Below are 15408 nucleotides of genomic sequence, written 5' to 3'. Positions count from 1 at the left end.
GTTTTTATATAAAGTGACAATGTTTGCATCTCTCCATTGTTGAGGGACACACTCCTGTTCCCAGACCTGCAGGATGTATTGATGAATCATCCTGGTACACAGGTAGCCACCCTGTTTAAGGAGCTCCGATGGGATGCCATCATTGCCAGGGGACTTATTATCTTTGAGGGAGTTGATCGCTGCTAGCACCTCTAGAAATGTTGGAAGATAATCAAGGGCTTGGATAGGTGGTCGATTTGGTAGCTCCTCCAAGATGGAATGATCAATTGGTGACTGATGGTTAAGGAGAACTTCAAAATATTCAGCCCACCGTGCCAAGATCTGTTTCCTGTCTTTTAAAATTGTTAGTCCATCTGCTGCTTTTAAAGGTGTAATAGAACAATGCCTAGGTCCATATATGACTAAAGAGTTGTAGAAGTTGTACATATCGTTCTTATCAGCATATGATTGAATTTCTTGAGCCTTGTTCAACCACCATGAATTCTGTAGAGTACGTAAAGTTGTCTGTACCTCCTTGCGTGCTGTTTGCCATTGCTGCCGAAGGATGGTGGATGCAGGGCAGCTGATGAAAGCCCTGTATGCTCTGCGCTTAGTTTCCAGCATGGAAATGATGGCATCAGAGTTCTCATCAAACCAGTCCTGATGTTTTCTGGTTTTGTAGCCTATAGAATCGACTGCCGTTTCATGTAACATTAAGGCAATGGATGCCCATTTCTGATCTATGGTGTAATCAGAACACAGAATGGACTCACACTCTGATGACCTCATACCTATTGAACGCCGGAGCCTATTCCTTGGTGAAGCTGACTTTAGCATAGCACAATTCAGTTGCGTTTTGGTGGATTTCCTGAGACGCTGTGGGGGGCGCACTTTGAAATGGAGCTTGGTAATAATCAAGCGGTGATCCGTCCAACACTCTGCACCTCTCATGGCCCGGGTCAACAGAACATCACTAATGTCAGCACGTCTTGCTATGACATAGTCAATCAGATGCCAGTGCTTAGATCGTGGATGCATCCAAGATGTTTTATATTTGGTTTTCTGCTGAAACAATGTGTTGGTAATAGTGAGGTCATGCTCTGCGCAGAGTGTTAGCAGCCTAAGACCATTTGCATTCACCTGCCCAACACCATGTCTACCCATTTCTCCACGCCATAAATCGTTATTTCTTCCCACCCTAGCATTAAAATCACCCATAAGGAATATCTTATCATTCCTAGGGATACGCTGAAGGGTGTCATCTAATAGCTGATAGAATCCATCCTTCACACTGTCATCTGATGGTAACGTGGGCGCGTATGCACTTAGTAGAGTAGCATAGCGTGCTTTTGCTAGGGGAATACGGAGGGTCATCAACCTCTCACTTACTCCGATGGGTGTTTCAGTGAGACAGGGCAGGAGACTGTTCTTGATTGCCATTCCCACACCGTGCTGATGCTTGTTACCAGGGGGATAGCCTCTCCAGAAGAAGGTGTATCCTCCTCCCTCTTCTTTCAGCGAGCCTTCACCCAGCAGCCTTGTCTCACTAAGGGCAGCGATATCCACATTATAGCGCTTCAGTTCCTCAGAGATCAGTGCAGTCCTCCTATGAGGACTGCAAGACACCCACAACACACACACAGACACACTTAAAACACACAACCACACCCACACACACACACATACACATGCACATACACACACACACACTCACTTGGATATGTGGTGTACAGTCACTCTCCATAGGCATAATGGTTTTTCTAATGTACAAACTGTATAATATATCCCCCTACACTAACCCTACCACTAAACCTACCAATCACAGAAAACTTTTGGCATTTTTTGAATTTCAAAAAACACCATTTAGTATGTTTTAGTATGAGGACACAGATGTCGTCATAAACCATGTTTACGTTGTAATACCCATGTCATTATACACATTTGTGTCCTCATAAACCATATACAAGAACATACACACACTAACAGCAGGCCCTGACAGGAGGAGGACAGAGTAAAGGTACACAGGACCTACAATTTTATTAGCCCCGGGTCCAGTGGACCCGAACATCCTGTGTGTAATATAAATGTGTAGGGGGGGTGTACAGTGTGTTTTCATTAAAAATGTGTTCTGATATATATTCCTCACAGAAAATGAGCCAAGGCCAATGAGTCTCAGTTTGAAAAAATAATTAATTGTATCATTTTTCTTTTGATAAAAAATTAAAACGGGTCCAACAGACCCGAACACCATACAAGGGTTAAAACACTCAATTATTTGGCTGATTTGGATGTTAAGTTTGGGCTTTTGGAATGAAAGAACACCGCTGCGGCACAATAATTATTTTACCTCAATTATCTTGTTTTCATAATCGTTGGAAGCCAAAATTTAAATCGAAAATCAATTACGATTAATCACACAGTCCTATTTGAAAGCTATTTGTTTTCTGGAAAAAAAAATTACACCTCTCACTTGAAGATAGCACATTGTGTTAGAATTTTACAGTAAAGAAAATATAGTAAAACCATAAAAAAGATCATAAAAGATTATGCCAAACTATTTAGCTTTTCTTTTCAAGAATTTCAATCTTTTAATAAGACATTTTTCTTCATTTTGACTTTATGCCCCTAAAAACATCAAAATAATGCAAAAATGGAATGCCACATAGTTAGAATTTAGAAAAATCAAGTCAGATCTTATGAGAAAATGTAAGGTGGCAATTTCATATGAATTCATACAATGTGATTCGTATGAAAACAATGATTAGAAAAGATGTAAGCATGAAGGTCCATCCCTAAACCTAACCGTCAGTGGGGTATAAGCAGATTGTTCAAAAACGTACAAATGAGATTATACAAATACATACAAATTAGCCATCAATTTGCCAAAATGTAAAATAGTTACAAGTTTCCATGAGAGTGTGTTGCCAACATTTGACTTTAAAGAAAGGTGGTAGTAGATCGGTAAGAAAACACTTTCCATTTAGAGACAGATATATCACTGTGGACAACTAAAATTAGACCATTGATTTGCCAGCACTAAATGTTAGTAACAAAACTGTTTTGGTGACCAATGACTTTGAATGAATGGCCAAAAGAGAGCACAAATTTCTCAACATTTTGCAGCGAACTATCCCTTTATTTCAGAAAATCCATTTAAATCCAATCTCAGTCTCTGGTAGTGAATAAAACAGATGCAACATTCAGAGTTCAGTCCCTCTGGACTAAGCAGGGAAGCAGCTGCGCCTAACAAGTGGAGCATCAAAACTGTCATGGCTCATTCTCTAGCAAGACAAATCAGTTTAAGCAGGACACCACCACTCCACCAACCCTTTCCTCTTTTTTTTTAACCAATCCCACTTATTGCTTTATTCACTACCTAACATGTACATGTTCACACCAACTGGTATTTTAGGAGTAAATGTATGTATCTCTACTAGTATTGTATGCATGCATCATTTACTGACCCTCATGGTTTTCCAAACCTATATGAATTTATTTTATTGCAGAACACTAAAGAAGATATTTTGAAAAAAACCTTCTTTGCATACAATGAAAGTGATTTGGGTCCAAAACAACACTGAACCCCAGTGACTTTCACTGTATTGACCCAAAATAAAAAATAAAAATAAAAAAACATTGGGAAGATTTTTCAAAACATATTATTTTATTTTCCATAAAAGAAATGCATACATGTTGGGAACAACGTGAGGGTAAGTAAATAACAGAATTTTTGAGTAAACTGTCCCTTTAAAGGGATAGTTCACCAAATAATGAAATTTTGCCCATGATTTACTCACCCTTAAGTCATCCTAGGTGTATATGACATTCTTCTTTCAGATTAATACAATCGGAGTTATATTAAAAAATGTCCTGGCCCTTCCAAGCTTTATAATGGGAGTGGATGGGATTTCAAAAATATCTATAGATAAAAATGCAGTAAGATTAATGAATTCGTTCAGACATCACAGTCTTATAAAAACACGAGATGCAGGACAGTGGAAATAAGGATCAGCAATGATCAAAGATGTCTGTCTATATGCATGTTTAAAAAGAAGAACAAGCTTTTCATCTTTTTCATCTCTGCCTCCAGCGGGAGAGTTCAGTCACATATTTTCTCACACATAACTTCACAATCATATCGCAGGTAATCACAATTTCAAAATGTTTACTAAACCCTAAAACGTGTTTATTTTGATAAACACAGATTAAAACTGAATAGTGTCTTCAATTTAGACCACAAGTGGAGAGCCGTTACGCATTGCTCTGTGTGCTTGTGCTTCTCAAGATTTAGATTTGCGAATCATTCGCACCTCTTTGATGAAAGCTTTGTTCTTTGGTAAGTCGCTTTGGATACAAGCATCTGATAAATGCATGAATGTAAAAGTATAAATAAAATTTACATTTAAATATTAGTTAAAAAAAAGTAATACAAAGTAAAAATTCTGGGTTACAGTGAGGCACTTTCAAAGGAAGTGAATAGGGTCTATCTGAAGCTACATGTTAAAATACTGTTTCAAAAATATAGCAAGATGAAAACAACAAGCATAATAACATTTATTTTAGTGTGGAACAAAATGCTTAGTAACCTTGTAAATTTTGTATCAGTTTTACAACTTTGTTGCCAAGGCAATGCAATGCAACAACATGTAACAATTATTTAAACCACTAAGCTTATTAAGTTTATTTTGGAGATTGATGCCAGCTATGCAGGCCTAGGTGCAGTGCTTTCACAGGAGATTGATGGCAAGGTGAGTCTTCAGCCAGCAGAGCGTAGTACCGCCACATACAGCTCCATGCGGCTGTAGTTTTTGGCCTTAAAATGGGCAATGGCAGAAAAAGTTTGTGAATACTTGCTAGAACATCATTGTATTGTATGCACAGATAATAAGCCGCTGAGTCACCTGGCTACTGCAAAATTGGGAGCCACTGAACAGTGGTGGGCGGCCGAGCTAGCGGCCTTTTGAGGTGCAGTACCGGTCAGGTAGGTCTTACTAGAATGCGGATGCGTTATCGCGGTTGCCTTCTGGGTGACAGCCCGTTGAGGGGAATAGTCAGTCGGGAGCGTTAGTTCCTGAACTGCTGAGGCGTGCAGCGGTTGTAGGTCATCGGGACACACCGTGAGGGCCATGCAGGCCATGCTAAGACGATCATGGCCAGAACTGGTGGTGCTGCAGGAGGAAGATCCCGTTATTGGTGCAGCTCTTAAGTTCTGGCACTGAGGGCGAGGCCCAGGCCCCCAGGAGCGACGATCATTACCCAGGCCAGTGTTGGTATTACTTCGGCAGTGGGACCAATTAGATGAACAAGAAGACCTGTTATATCGTAGGATCTGTCGCTCGGATGGGGGTGAAGAGGTGCTCCAGCTGGTGCTGCTTGCAGGTGCTGACCCAATTGCATCAGTGCCATGGGCACCAAGGCACTGAACGCACCCTTGAGCAGGTGCGACAACGAAGCTACTGGCTAGGGATGTTGGCCGATGTGGCCCATTGGGTACAGGAATGCGAGCGGTGTCAGCAGGCCAAGGATTCCGCACCGGTTGCTCGGAGCTATATGGGGCACCTACTGTCCTCCCGCCCAAACGAGATAGTGGCCCTTGATTTTACAGTCTTGAAGCCCTCCCACTCGGGGCAGGAAAACGTGCCGGTATTGACGGACATTTTTAGTCAATTTACGGTGGCAGTCCCTACTTGGGATCAACAGGTGGAGAACGGTTGCTCGTGTCTTGGTTGAAGAGTGGTTCTTTTAAGCTTGGGGTTCCAGGGGGATCCATTCAGATCAGGGCCGCAACTTTGAATACAGTCTCATTCAGCAGCTGTGCAGCCTCTACCAGGTGGGCAAGTCTCGAACCGCTCCATACCATCTAGCCGGTAACGGCCAGTGCGAACGGTTTAACCGGACTTTGCACAATTTGCTGTAGACCTTGCCCACCGAGAGAAAGAGGGACTGGGCATCTTGTTTGGCCCAGGTGCTGTTTTGTTATAACACCACTCCCCACCAAGCCACTGGAGAAACCCCTTACTTTTTAATGTTTGGGCAGGAGCCCAGACTGCCTGTGGATTTCTTGTTTGGCCAAGTGCAGGAGCCAGTGGCCGGAAGAGTGATGGCGGGTCCGTATACACGGTGGCTCCTGTACACGACTTAAGTAAGGTCCGTCATGTTAACCGTACGTCCTTAAAACCCCAGATTAAAGGATATCCGACACAGACACAGAGTCCCTTGAGGGTTGGGCTGAGCTGCCAAGTCGGTGATGGAGGATGAATTGGAGGATGGGGATTTAGCATATGTTGTGGTAGAGGCCCCACGGGTCATCCAAGTGGGCGCTGTGGTGAGTAGAGCTCTTTCGGAGGCAAGGGTCAGTCCTGTCTCTGTATTGTGGTGATGTGATCTACCATTATAGCTATATTGGCGCGGATATACTATAGTCCGCGGGTATAAAAGGAAATGGGACTGACATCTAGCTAAGCTAGAAGTGACGTAAATTCTGGTGCGCCGTGTGTACGTTCAGGAGGTAGGAGCAACTGGTGGCATTGTAAACTGTTTAGTTTGGGCAGGGTATTTGAGACTTATTTTATTTACAATGTGGATGAGGAGAACTACAGACACGTTGAGTGAATTCTTAGCTGCACAAGAGTACCTCGAGTGCATTGGGCAGAGTGAGTCATCATCTGCAGGTATGTTATGTTGGTTTAACATTTGGGTTAACAAACTATGTTTTCTTAACTTAAACGTCTTGTTTTATTTTTAATAGTGATACGGGGGCCAGGAGGTGTTGCAGCAGGCTTTGTGGGGTGCTGCTAGGCTTTATACAACGCTTTTAGGATATATGGATTGCTAACTACCTGTATGAGTCATATGCTGACTGCATTGGAAACGTGTCCAGACAGAATGGATCGTTTCCCTTTGTGTGCTGTTCACTTCAATCAATATTTTGCTTCTTACTAAAACGACGCATTTATTGTGGATTCGTATGTCCAGCTATATGACCATTTCATTTTAACAAAGAGGTTCTTAAGGACGGTAGTGTCTTTGCAACCCGAAGTGACACATTTAAATTGAGTATTTTCAGGTATGTATTGACCATGGGACTTGCGTGGGGTACAGTGGCAAATACTTATGTGCTTGTCACCATTATTGTGGATTCTTCTGTGAATGTGTTTGCTATTTTCTTTTTATTTTTGTTATCTTTTGTTTTTGAACGTTTGTTTTCTTATGTGTTTTGATGAATGTTTCTTGTATAACGGAAGTCTGTGACTACGCTTTAAAGGGCGTTTAAGTGCTGGTGACTGGTAGTAGGCGCCCGCTAGTGAGCTGCCACCATCGGTGATGACCTAATTCCTTCTGGCAGCACGTGATAAACATTCATTGACCGATTATTATTATTTGGAAAGTGTATGTGTTTGTTTGTGTCTTACATTGTTTTCTTTTGTCTTCAGAATTGGGGTGCCAGTATTAGCCAGAGTCTTCTGTTTGTGGTGGTGGTCCGACTGCAGTGTCACAACGGGTGGTGTGGTGCTGTGGTGTGAGGTAGCACGTTTGGTTGCCGTGTTTACTGGATAGGCTAGACGAATCCCCCAGTTATGAAGTGGTATTGTCTGTGTGTGTGTCAAATGTTATATGATTGATGTATTTATTTAACTGTTTGTATATTAAAGAGACCAACCCTGTATTTTATTCAACTGTGTTTTTGAATAAATTGTCTTAAAACATTACATCATTGTCTGATACCTGGCGCAGCCACGGCGTATCTGTGTGTCTAGTGCACTAATCATTAACACACTTGAAGTATACTAAATTAGTTTGGCTGCAAGTATACTTAGCATTTTTTTTTTTCTCACCAGGGTAGGCTTGCATCAAAATTATTTTTTGTGCCAGTCATGTCAGTAATGTAAGACACCTTTTCTGCAATGATTTGTCAGTAAATGTTTCCCAGTGTTGATGCTAATGTCAGGCTAGGGTGATGAGGCTTGTCTTTAGTCGGTGGTAAAACTTGAAATTGTCACTGCCAGTAGCGGCTCCTGGCTGTAAATTTAGGTAGGGCAGATTCTGGGTCTTAGCGCTAGTTTATGAAGAACATTTTGTAAGCTTTATATTCTAATCGCTGAACACAGACACACTTTTGGCAGAATTCTAATGTCCTTGCGCTATTCAGCCTGAGGGTGGCGCTCTAATGATGATTGATAGGCTTTAGTACACACTACAAATGCATAGAATACCATCTTAGAATTGCCTAATGTAGTATTTATTGCCTCCGAATATTGTTTTAGAATTTTGCAAAGTCATGTCTATTCTCAGAACAAACATAAAACAAACACAATAGAACTACTGTATATAAAGGTTATTCACATGAGCATGTTTAAACTAAAGGATTTATACCTTCATTATTTGATACGCTACTCCACATAGGAAGAACAGACAAGCCAACTAGTAACTAACCTGATGCAGACACATGGTTGAAGCAGACTGAGACCGTCTTGATCTGGAGCGAGGTTTACGTGAAAATAAGCGCTGACAGCCTGAAATCTGCCCCAATAGCGTTGTGCATCCGCCTATAGCCACACATTACTAACACACTCTTTAAAATGACAAAAAAAAGTGCGCTTTTGACTTTAGACCAGGTTTCAGTTGGTCAATGCGGCATCTATTTCAGTTGCCTCAAAACAGCAATGCGTCAACAATGCTCCTGAACACACTTCGTTTTCAGACCAGCAGCCCATGGGCGCAAATGATTTTGCAGTTTAAACAATGTGGCGCAGGATGTGAAAATGATAACTGCATCGGGCTGAAACTAGCAAAACACACTTGCGTCACGCTTGGCGCTTCATTGCAGTGGGTGTATGATAGGGCCTTATGGCTTTCAATTAGAGTGCGCTGCAGTTCCATATTTCACCAGACATTTACATTGTAAATGTGTGGGGCGCTGTAGAGTTAGGGAGGGCACAGAGACCGGCTGCCCCGCTAAGTATGTGCTTCGTTTTAATATATCCTGCTCATTTTACGACTTAAAATAGTCTAGAAAATGACACATTTTTGCTGCAGAATGCTGAACACATTTACAACATATGATTAATTAAGTGAATATAGAGGTCTATGTTTGGATGCATATTTTGACGAGCCGTGGCTGGTCACTGTGAATTCCAATGACGTGGTTTTCAGCACTGTGGGCAGACTGCAGAAAGTCCTCTACCTGTCACATCCAATGATTGATCATCAATCACTCTAACCATGCAACAAATTGGTAAATAAATTTGCCTTCAAGGGATTGCACTCTGGGTAGACTTTGAGTCAGAGCAGCGAAGCCTATAAAAAGCAACTGGTGTGCTCTGCCAGAGGCAAAGCCAATTCAACAGGCTTGCTGGGTTGTGTAGGAGGCTGGATATCAACTCTGAAAACACTCGCTGAAACTTTCTCAACTCCTTTCTGTTGCATGCCATTTTCACAAACTTTGGTTGGTGACTGATTAATGTAAGGGAATGATATTAATATGACTCTACAACCATTATTAGAAATATTGAATTCGTTTGAGGATTGTTTCTTTTATAATATTTTAGCATATCCAATTGATGCTGGATTTGAAAAGATAACGTGTGGCACATGTAAATGCAATAACAAAATTGCAAAGAAAATAGGACTATATCTAGGTTATAGGATGAGGAAAAAAATAATTGAATCACTACCCCAAAAATGCATAAGGGGGTCAAATTGACCCGTATTCATTTACTAGAGCCAAGAATTTACCTCAGACACCAACCCTGTGTTTGAATATGCATATCATCCTACCATATAGTAGGTGAGAAGCAGTATGTGAAATGAGTAGCATGTCTGACTTCACAGTATTCATAAAACTCTAGACAAAAAAAAAAAAAGCATCCTGATAACCTACTTATCACACCGTGGTTTCCTCAGGTACAGACTGAAGACTCAGATTATCGACAAACTCAAGCTTTAATAATAGTACTCTGGAACAAGCTGACAGGCAGAGAAAACACACATAAACACGACAGTGAACAGACAAAGTGTGAAAGAAAGGGTGCATCTTAAGTAGCAAACAGAAACGAGATAATTAATCATACACAACTGGGACAAATGAACTCCTAATGATAGTAACCATAGAAACGAAGGAGTGAACAAAGAAAGAACAAAGGAAAACAGGGACCAATCAAAACACAAACTTAAAGTCCAAACATGCAGTGACACATGACACTACTACTTATGCCATGATTCTGAAGTTAACATCCAATGGATACTTTGCTATCCATACCATGCGAGGTCACCAACCCGCAGATCGCGATTGACTGGTATATCTTTATCACTGTCCCGGTATCTCCCAAAAATAACAGCTTGATATGGTCACATATGCCCCCAAAATTGAATCTGTGTGACCTCAAAATGTATTTGGGAGCATTTGTGAGAGTACAAATAATTGTTGTGGTGCGACCTTTTTTCGAGTGATGCACCGGTCGACCGGCCAGATGGTTTGTGCTCCAAACACACGATTGGCAACTGGGTGGTTTTTAGTTTAATTTTGGCTGATGATCTCTATTCCAGACTTGCACACAAACTGCACTGCAATCGTTCCCCGAAATGTCATTTGTGTGAAACAATTATGAAGTCTGTTTACAGGATGTTAACAGGCCAGAGACGGGACACACTGAAGACGGACGCAATGAGGAGAGTGCAGAGAAAATACCAGACACAGCAAGATCACTGTCCTTGATGCTCGAAATATAGAAAGAAAATTATTAATATTAAATTGGGATGGGGATTTATATGAATGTACCCAAAGAAACGCTTCTTTTCCATAAGCATCACCTACTGTCAGAGAGTGAATTTGCATTTTCATTCAGTCCGTCCTTGTTTTTATTTTATTGGGGTTTGTCTTATGTAACAATTTCACAAAGCTAAAGTCAGACAATTCTGTATTTGCTCTAAGTCTTGAAATTATATAATCTAATTTAAATAAAAAACAACTGTTCATGCTACATGAGTAGCATCTTTGTTTGTGATTAAAATTAAGTGGTTGACTCTAATTTCAAATGGCTACAGTTTTTAAAGGCCTGTTTGTACTGTTATAGAGCAAATTAACAACAAATACATTTACTTAAACAAAGAAGAAGAAAGTTCTTAATCAAATGTAGAACCTACTCTTGTCTGAAAAGATCAGTTTCACATGTTCTGTGAGAAAATTAGGGAAGGAAGGTTCAGACTTGAATATACTCCACAGTAGATTAGTTAAAGAGTTTAAGAAAAAGTGAAAAACTGCATTATAAAAAGGTTAGCTGTCTATTATGGGTTCGAGATGATAAACTGTCCGTGTAGCGCAGTTTAGTTCCATTTTCGTTTCGTTTGCCGTTTGATGTTTCTCATATGCAACAGAAATATTTTATGAAACTCTTATCAGTTGGGCAACGTAGAAAAGAAGCAACAATAGTTTTAAACAATAGTTGAGTTAAAACAGCCCAGAATGTAAACATTAAACATTTAATCCAACGCAGCTGGGTCAAAACCACTCGGCGCTAGTTTCATCACTTTTTGATGGGCGCTGGGTTGGCAAAATAATTCAACATTTTTAGAGTGTGTTCTTTTCAAACTAGAGTGTTTTGTTGGAGTGTTTTCTCACACACCAAAATCTGGTGAGCAAGAACTGAAAAAGTTGTAATGCTGGAATTAAAAGGAATTAAAATCCTGTTGATTTGCTATAATACACAGTTAATTCTAGACTGTCAGTGTTTATTACGGGCTTTCAGTCTTGCCGGCACTCAAAGCCTGAGGCTTTGGCCGTAGTGGGACTATTTTTGTTGGGAGGAAGAAAAACAAACCATAAATAACTGGTCAACGTTGGTTTTAAACAAGTTATTTGGTATTTATTCAATAATCATAAAGCAACTTTGTTTAACTGTAGAAGCTGTATAACTGCTGCCATAATTTTCTGGACATGTACAGATTGTTTTTACTTTTCCATTTTTAGATGTTCTTTCTTATCAGTAAATTCACCTTTTGATTATTACGATTGCCTGTGATGTTACTGTAGTCATTCTGCGTGTGTTAAAGTCCCCTTGTGGTGAAAATCAAGCTTTTAATGTTGTTTATATGTCTATGTGGTTTGTTTTAATGTGCTTTAAGACAAACCATGTGCAAATTCAAAGTCAACACACACAGTATTTTCCTCTTAAAACTGCAGTGAACCAAAGACAAAAACTCAGTTTAAAACCACTGGTGTTTCTGACGTCACAAACGACCTTGTAACCAATCAGGTCAATGTTTGATCATCAACGAGTGTGCAGATCATCAATCTCTGAGCTGCTGCGAGTGAGTGGAGGCAGGGCTCATTTGCAAATTCATAGAACCACATATATACTAAATGAGGCAAGGGTGTAGAGTTACATTCAAGCTATTTTAAGGCATGAATACATTTTTTTCAAGGAAAAAACATTTAAATATGTAAGTTTTAATAGATACAATTATTGACTACAGGGAGATTTTAAAGTGAGTTTAATTTAAACCCCATTTTAAGTAAGTTTTAACCCAGCAATATAGTAATTTTTAAACAATAGTTGATTTAACTATTGGGTCAAACATTTAACTCAACTCAACATTGGGTTTGTCTCTTTTTGACCCAGTGCTGGGTTGCCAACTGACCCAAAATGGGTTGATTTGAACCTTTTTAGAGTGTAAGCATCCTATTCAGTAGCTTGCATAACATGGTATAAAGCATGCATTTGTTTAAAGAAAAAAAATATAGTAGTAATCTGGTTGTATTAATGACTATGTCCACCAAGACATTTCATGTTACATTTCTGTGTAAGATAGTAAGGCTGTAAAATGTTAAAAAATGTCAATTTAAAAGACTTTCTTGCGAGAATCAGTAAAGCTCTATAATAAAGGCAGCAACAATCTCTTTAATGGGCTCGGTATAAAGTCCATTATGTGCTTCCTCCATTTTGCCTTGTGGCAGGGCCACTGCTGGCTCGACAGCACATTAGCCACTACCAGCCTGAAGTGGGTGGTGTTTTGTTACATCATAAAATGTTATGAGAGCTATTACAGAGAGCCATCATCCTCTGCCACTCCATTGAGATGCTTCAGAGATACACATTCAGGGTGGGGGAAGGGCTCTATTTAGCGACATTACTTAGCAGGTAAGGGCCTTACATAAAGGCTTTCAGTGTCTGGATACATCAGAACAGGTACAGAGTCGGGAAATATAAACACAATTGTTTGTTGTGTCTTGATAAAAATGGCTATATCAAGTGAGCAACAATAAGACTTAAAAAAAAATACTATAGTATTTTTATCTAACTGCCAAGCTTTTTTTTTTAGTTTCCCTATTCATTAGATACTTATTCCTAAATCAATCTATTCAACTAGTCACTATGCTATCATTTCTCTGGGAATCTGATTCTGTGATTCGGGAAACTATTCTCTTACGACTATATATATATATATATATATATATATATATATATATATATATATATATATATATATATACTCCAGTTAATGCTAATTCCAGTTCAACTACTTATTCTTTACTTACCTGTAACTATTCAAACAGCTATTCCAGTTTTCCTAGTAGCCTACTAACTGAATAGAATCTAGCAACTGTTAATTAGACATACTAATTATTACTATTAAAAGTTTCAACTTAATAGTACGAATCTAAAAGAACCTAAAAACTAAAAACTGTTGGAGTAGAAAATTACTATTATAGGTAACACTTTAAAATAAGGTTTCATTAGTTAATATTAGTTAACTACTCAAGTTAACATGAATTAAGAATTAACAATACTTATACAGCATGTATTAATCTTAGTTAATGTTCATTTCGACATTTAATACATTATTAAAATCAAAGGTTGTATTTGTTAACATTAGTTCATGCACTGTGAACTAACATGAACAAATAACGTAGCTGTATTTTTATTACCTAACATTAATAAAGATAAATAAATACTGCAACAAATGTATTGCTCAATGTTAGTTCATGTTAGTTAATACATTAACCAATATTAACAAATGAGACCTTATTGTAAAGTGTTACCCTATTATCTAATAAATAGTTAGTTACTAGTAAAACTGAAGTAGGTGCACGTGAATAGCAAAAATGTGCTACTATCTAAATGAGATGGATGTCAAGTATTGAAATAAGTACTAGTATCTCATGAACAAGTACTAGTGAACTAGTATTAATATACATGCTCCCTATGAGACCTCGAGTGAATAAGGCAGAAAAAAAAGTATAAACCGAGTGCGCCGTCTAGTGGTAATTCAAGGAAAACATCAGCAAGTAACCTCTCAAGATAATGTTCAGCAGAAGTGGCAGAGCATGCGAAATGCAAATGTTGACAAAACTTTAGAAAGGAAACTTACGGTAAAAGACGTACTCAGTGTAACTTGACCATATCTTGTCGTCAGTGTGCTGGTTGACGACCGAGGCCGTCACTGACGAGTTGCACGCGACCATCTGGAAACCACACTCCGAGAGCATGTCGAAAGAGCGCTCCAGGTGCTTGAACTTGAGGTAAAAGCGGGACGTGTACCTGTCAGGGGTCCTATCCGGGTCCCTGCTCTCGTTCAAGGTCTCGCCAAAAACTTCTTTGGCCAGCGCAATCCTCCCACATATCATAATCCGTGGCACCCTCCGAAATTTGGCATCGGTTTGACTCTCCCTACCCATCGTACAAGATCCGCGATATCCGACGGTTATGAACCCGCTTTTTCTGTCGGCGGGAACGAGTGAGGGTGGAGGGCACATTCTCTGGTCGCTTCCTTGAGACCCATCCTCGTAATCACTGTGGATGTATTCGTCGGGACTGGGCTTCAAGTCGTCCGGGGTTAAGAGTTTCACCAAATCAGGCAATTGAAAGTACTCCGCTTCTTTCCTCAGCCTCCCCTTCTCAGGGAAGTGGTCAGGGAGGACAACTTGCTTGTCTCTGAGGTAGTCTAACACATATCTGAACAAAAACCCATCCCGGTCGATGAAATAACGACCTTTGGGGTCCCTGGCGAGATCATTCGATGCGTTATTTTTAGGAGAGAATATTTTCCCCAAAAGGGAGCCAGGATTGCTTATTAACGTGACGTGTCGGGTATAATACACTTGGCCCCCGACGTTTAGTTCGATAACATCTGGAAAACTGTTGTCTTTAGCTTTAGAGTTTCCACTTAACGCCATTGTTTCAGTCATGGGTGACAAAATATCCGAGGATGGAAAAGGCGGAAAAGTTCGCTCTACAGCTTAGGAAACGGTTAAGTAAATACAGACGATGGACCATGCACATTAAATGGCAAAACAATAGCATTTCAAGTAATTGGAGCAGGTCCCTTACATTTTAAAAATCCACGTCTTCTGCACAGATGGGGGGGGGGGGGGGGAAATTAAAAGGAGCGAAAGTACGGTGAAATATCCGAGGAGGAACTACAGCACGCGCA

General features: G+C 39.9%; 1 protein-coding gene across 1 annotated transcript in view; it reads right to left on the bottom strand.

Moving 5' to 3' along the window:
- kctd16b (potassium channel tetramerization domain containing 16b) overlaps positions 1-15163 on the bottom strand; it is a gene marked incomplete at its 5' end in the record, with an annotated part of 135065 nt that extends 119902 nt beyond the window's left edge. The window contains one exon of the mRNA XM_081391742.1: positions 14347-15163. Coding sequence (XP_081247868.1) covers positions 14347-15163 — 817 coding nt within the window. The remainder of the gene's footprint in view (positions 1-14346) is intronic.
- Positions 15164-15408: the final 245 nt, after the last annotated feature.

The sequence above is a fragment of the Scardinius erythrophthalmus genome (assembly GCF_964197995.2).
Source record: "Scardinius erythrophthalmus genome assembly, chromosome: 17".
NCBI lineage: Eukaryota > Metazoa > Chordata > Actinopteri > Cypriniformes > Leuciscidae > Scardinius > Scardinius erythrophthalmus.
Note: the sequence above shows the minus strand (reverse complement) of the source record. Positions and strands in the feature narration are given on the sequence as shown.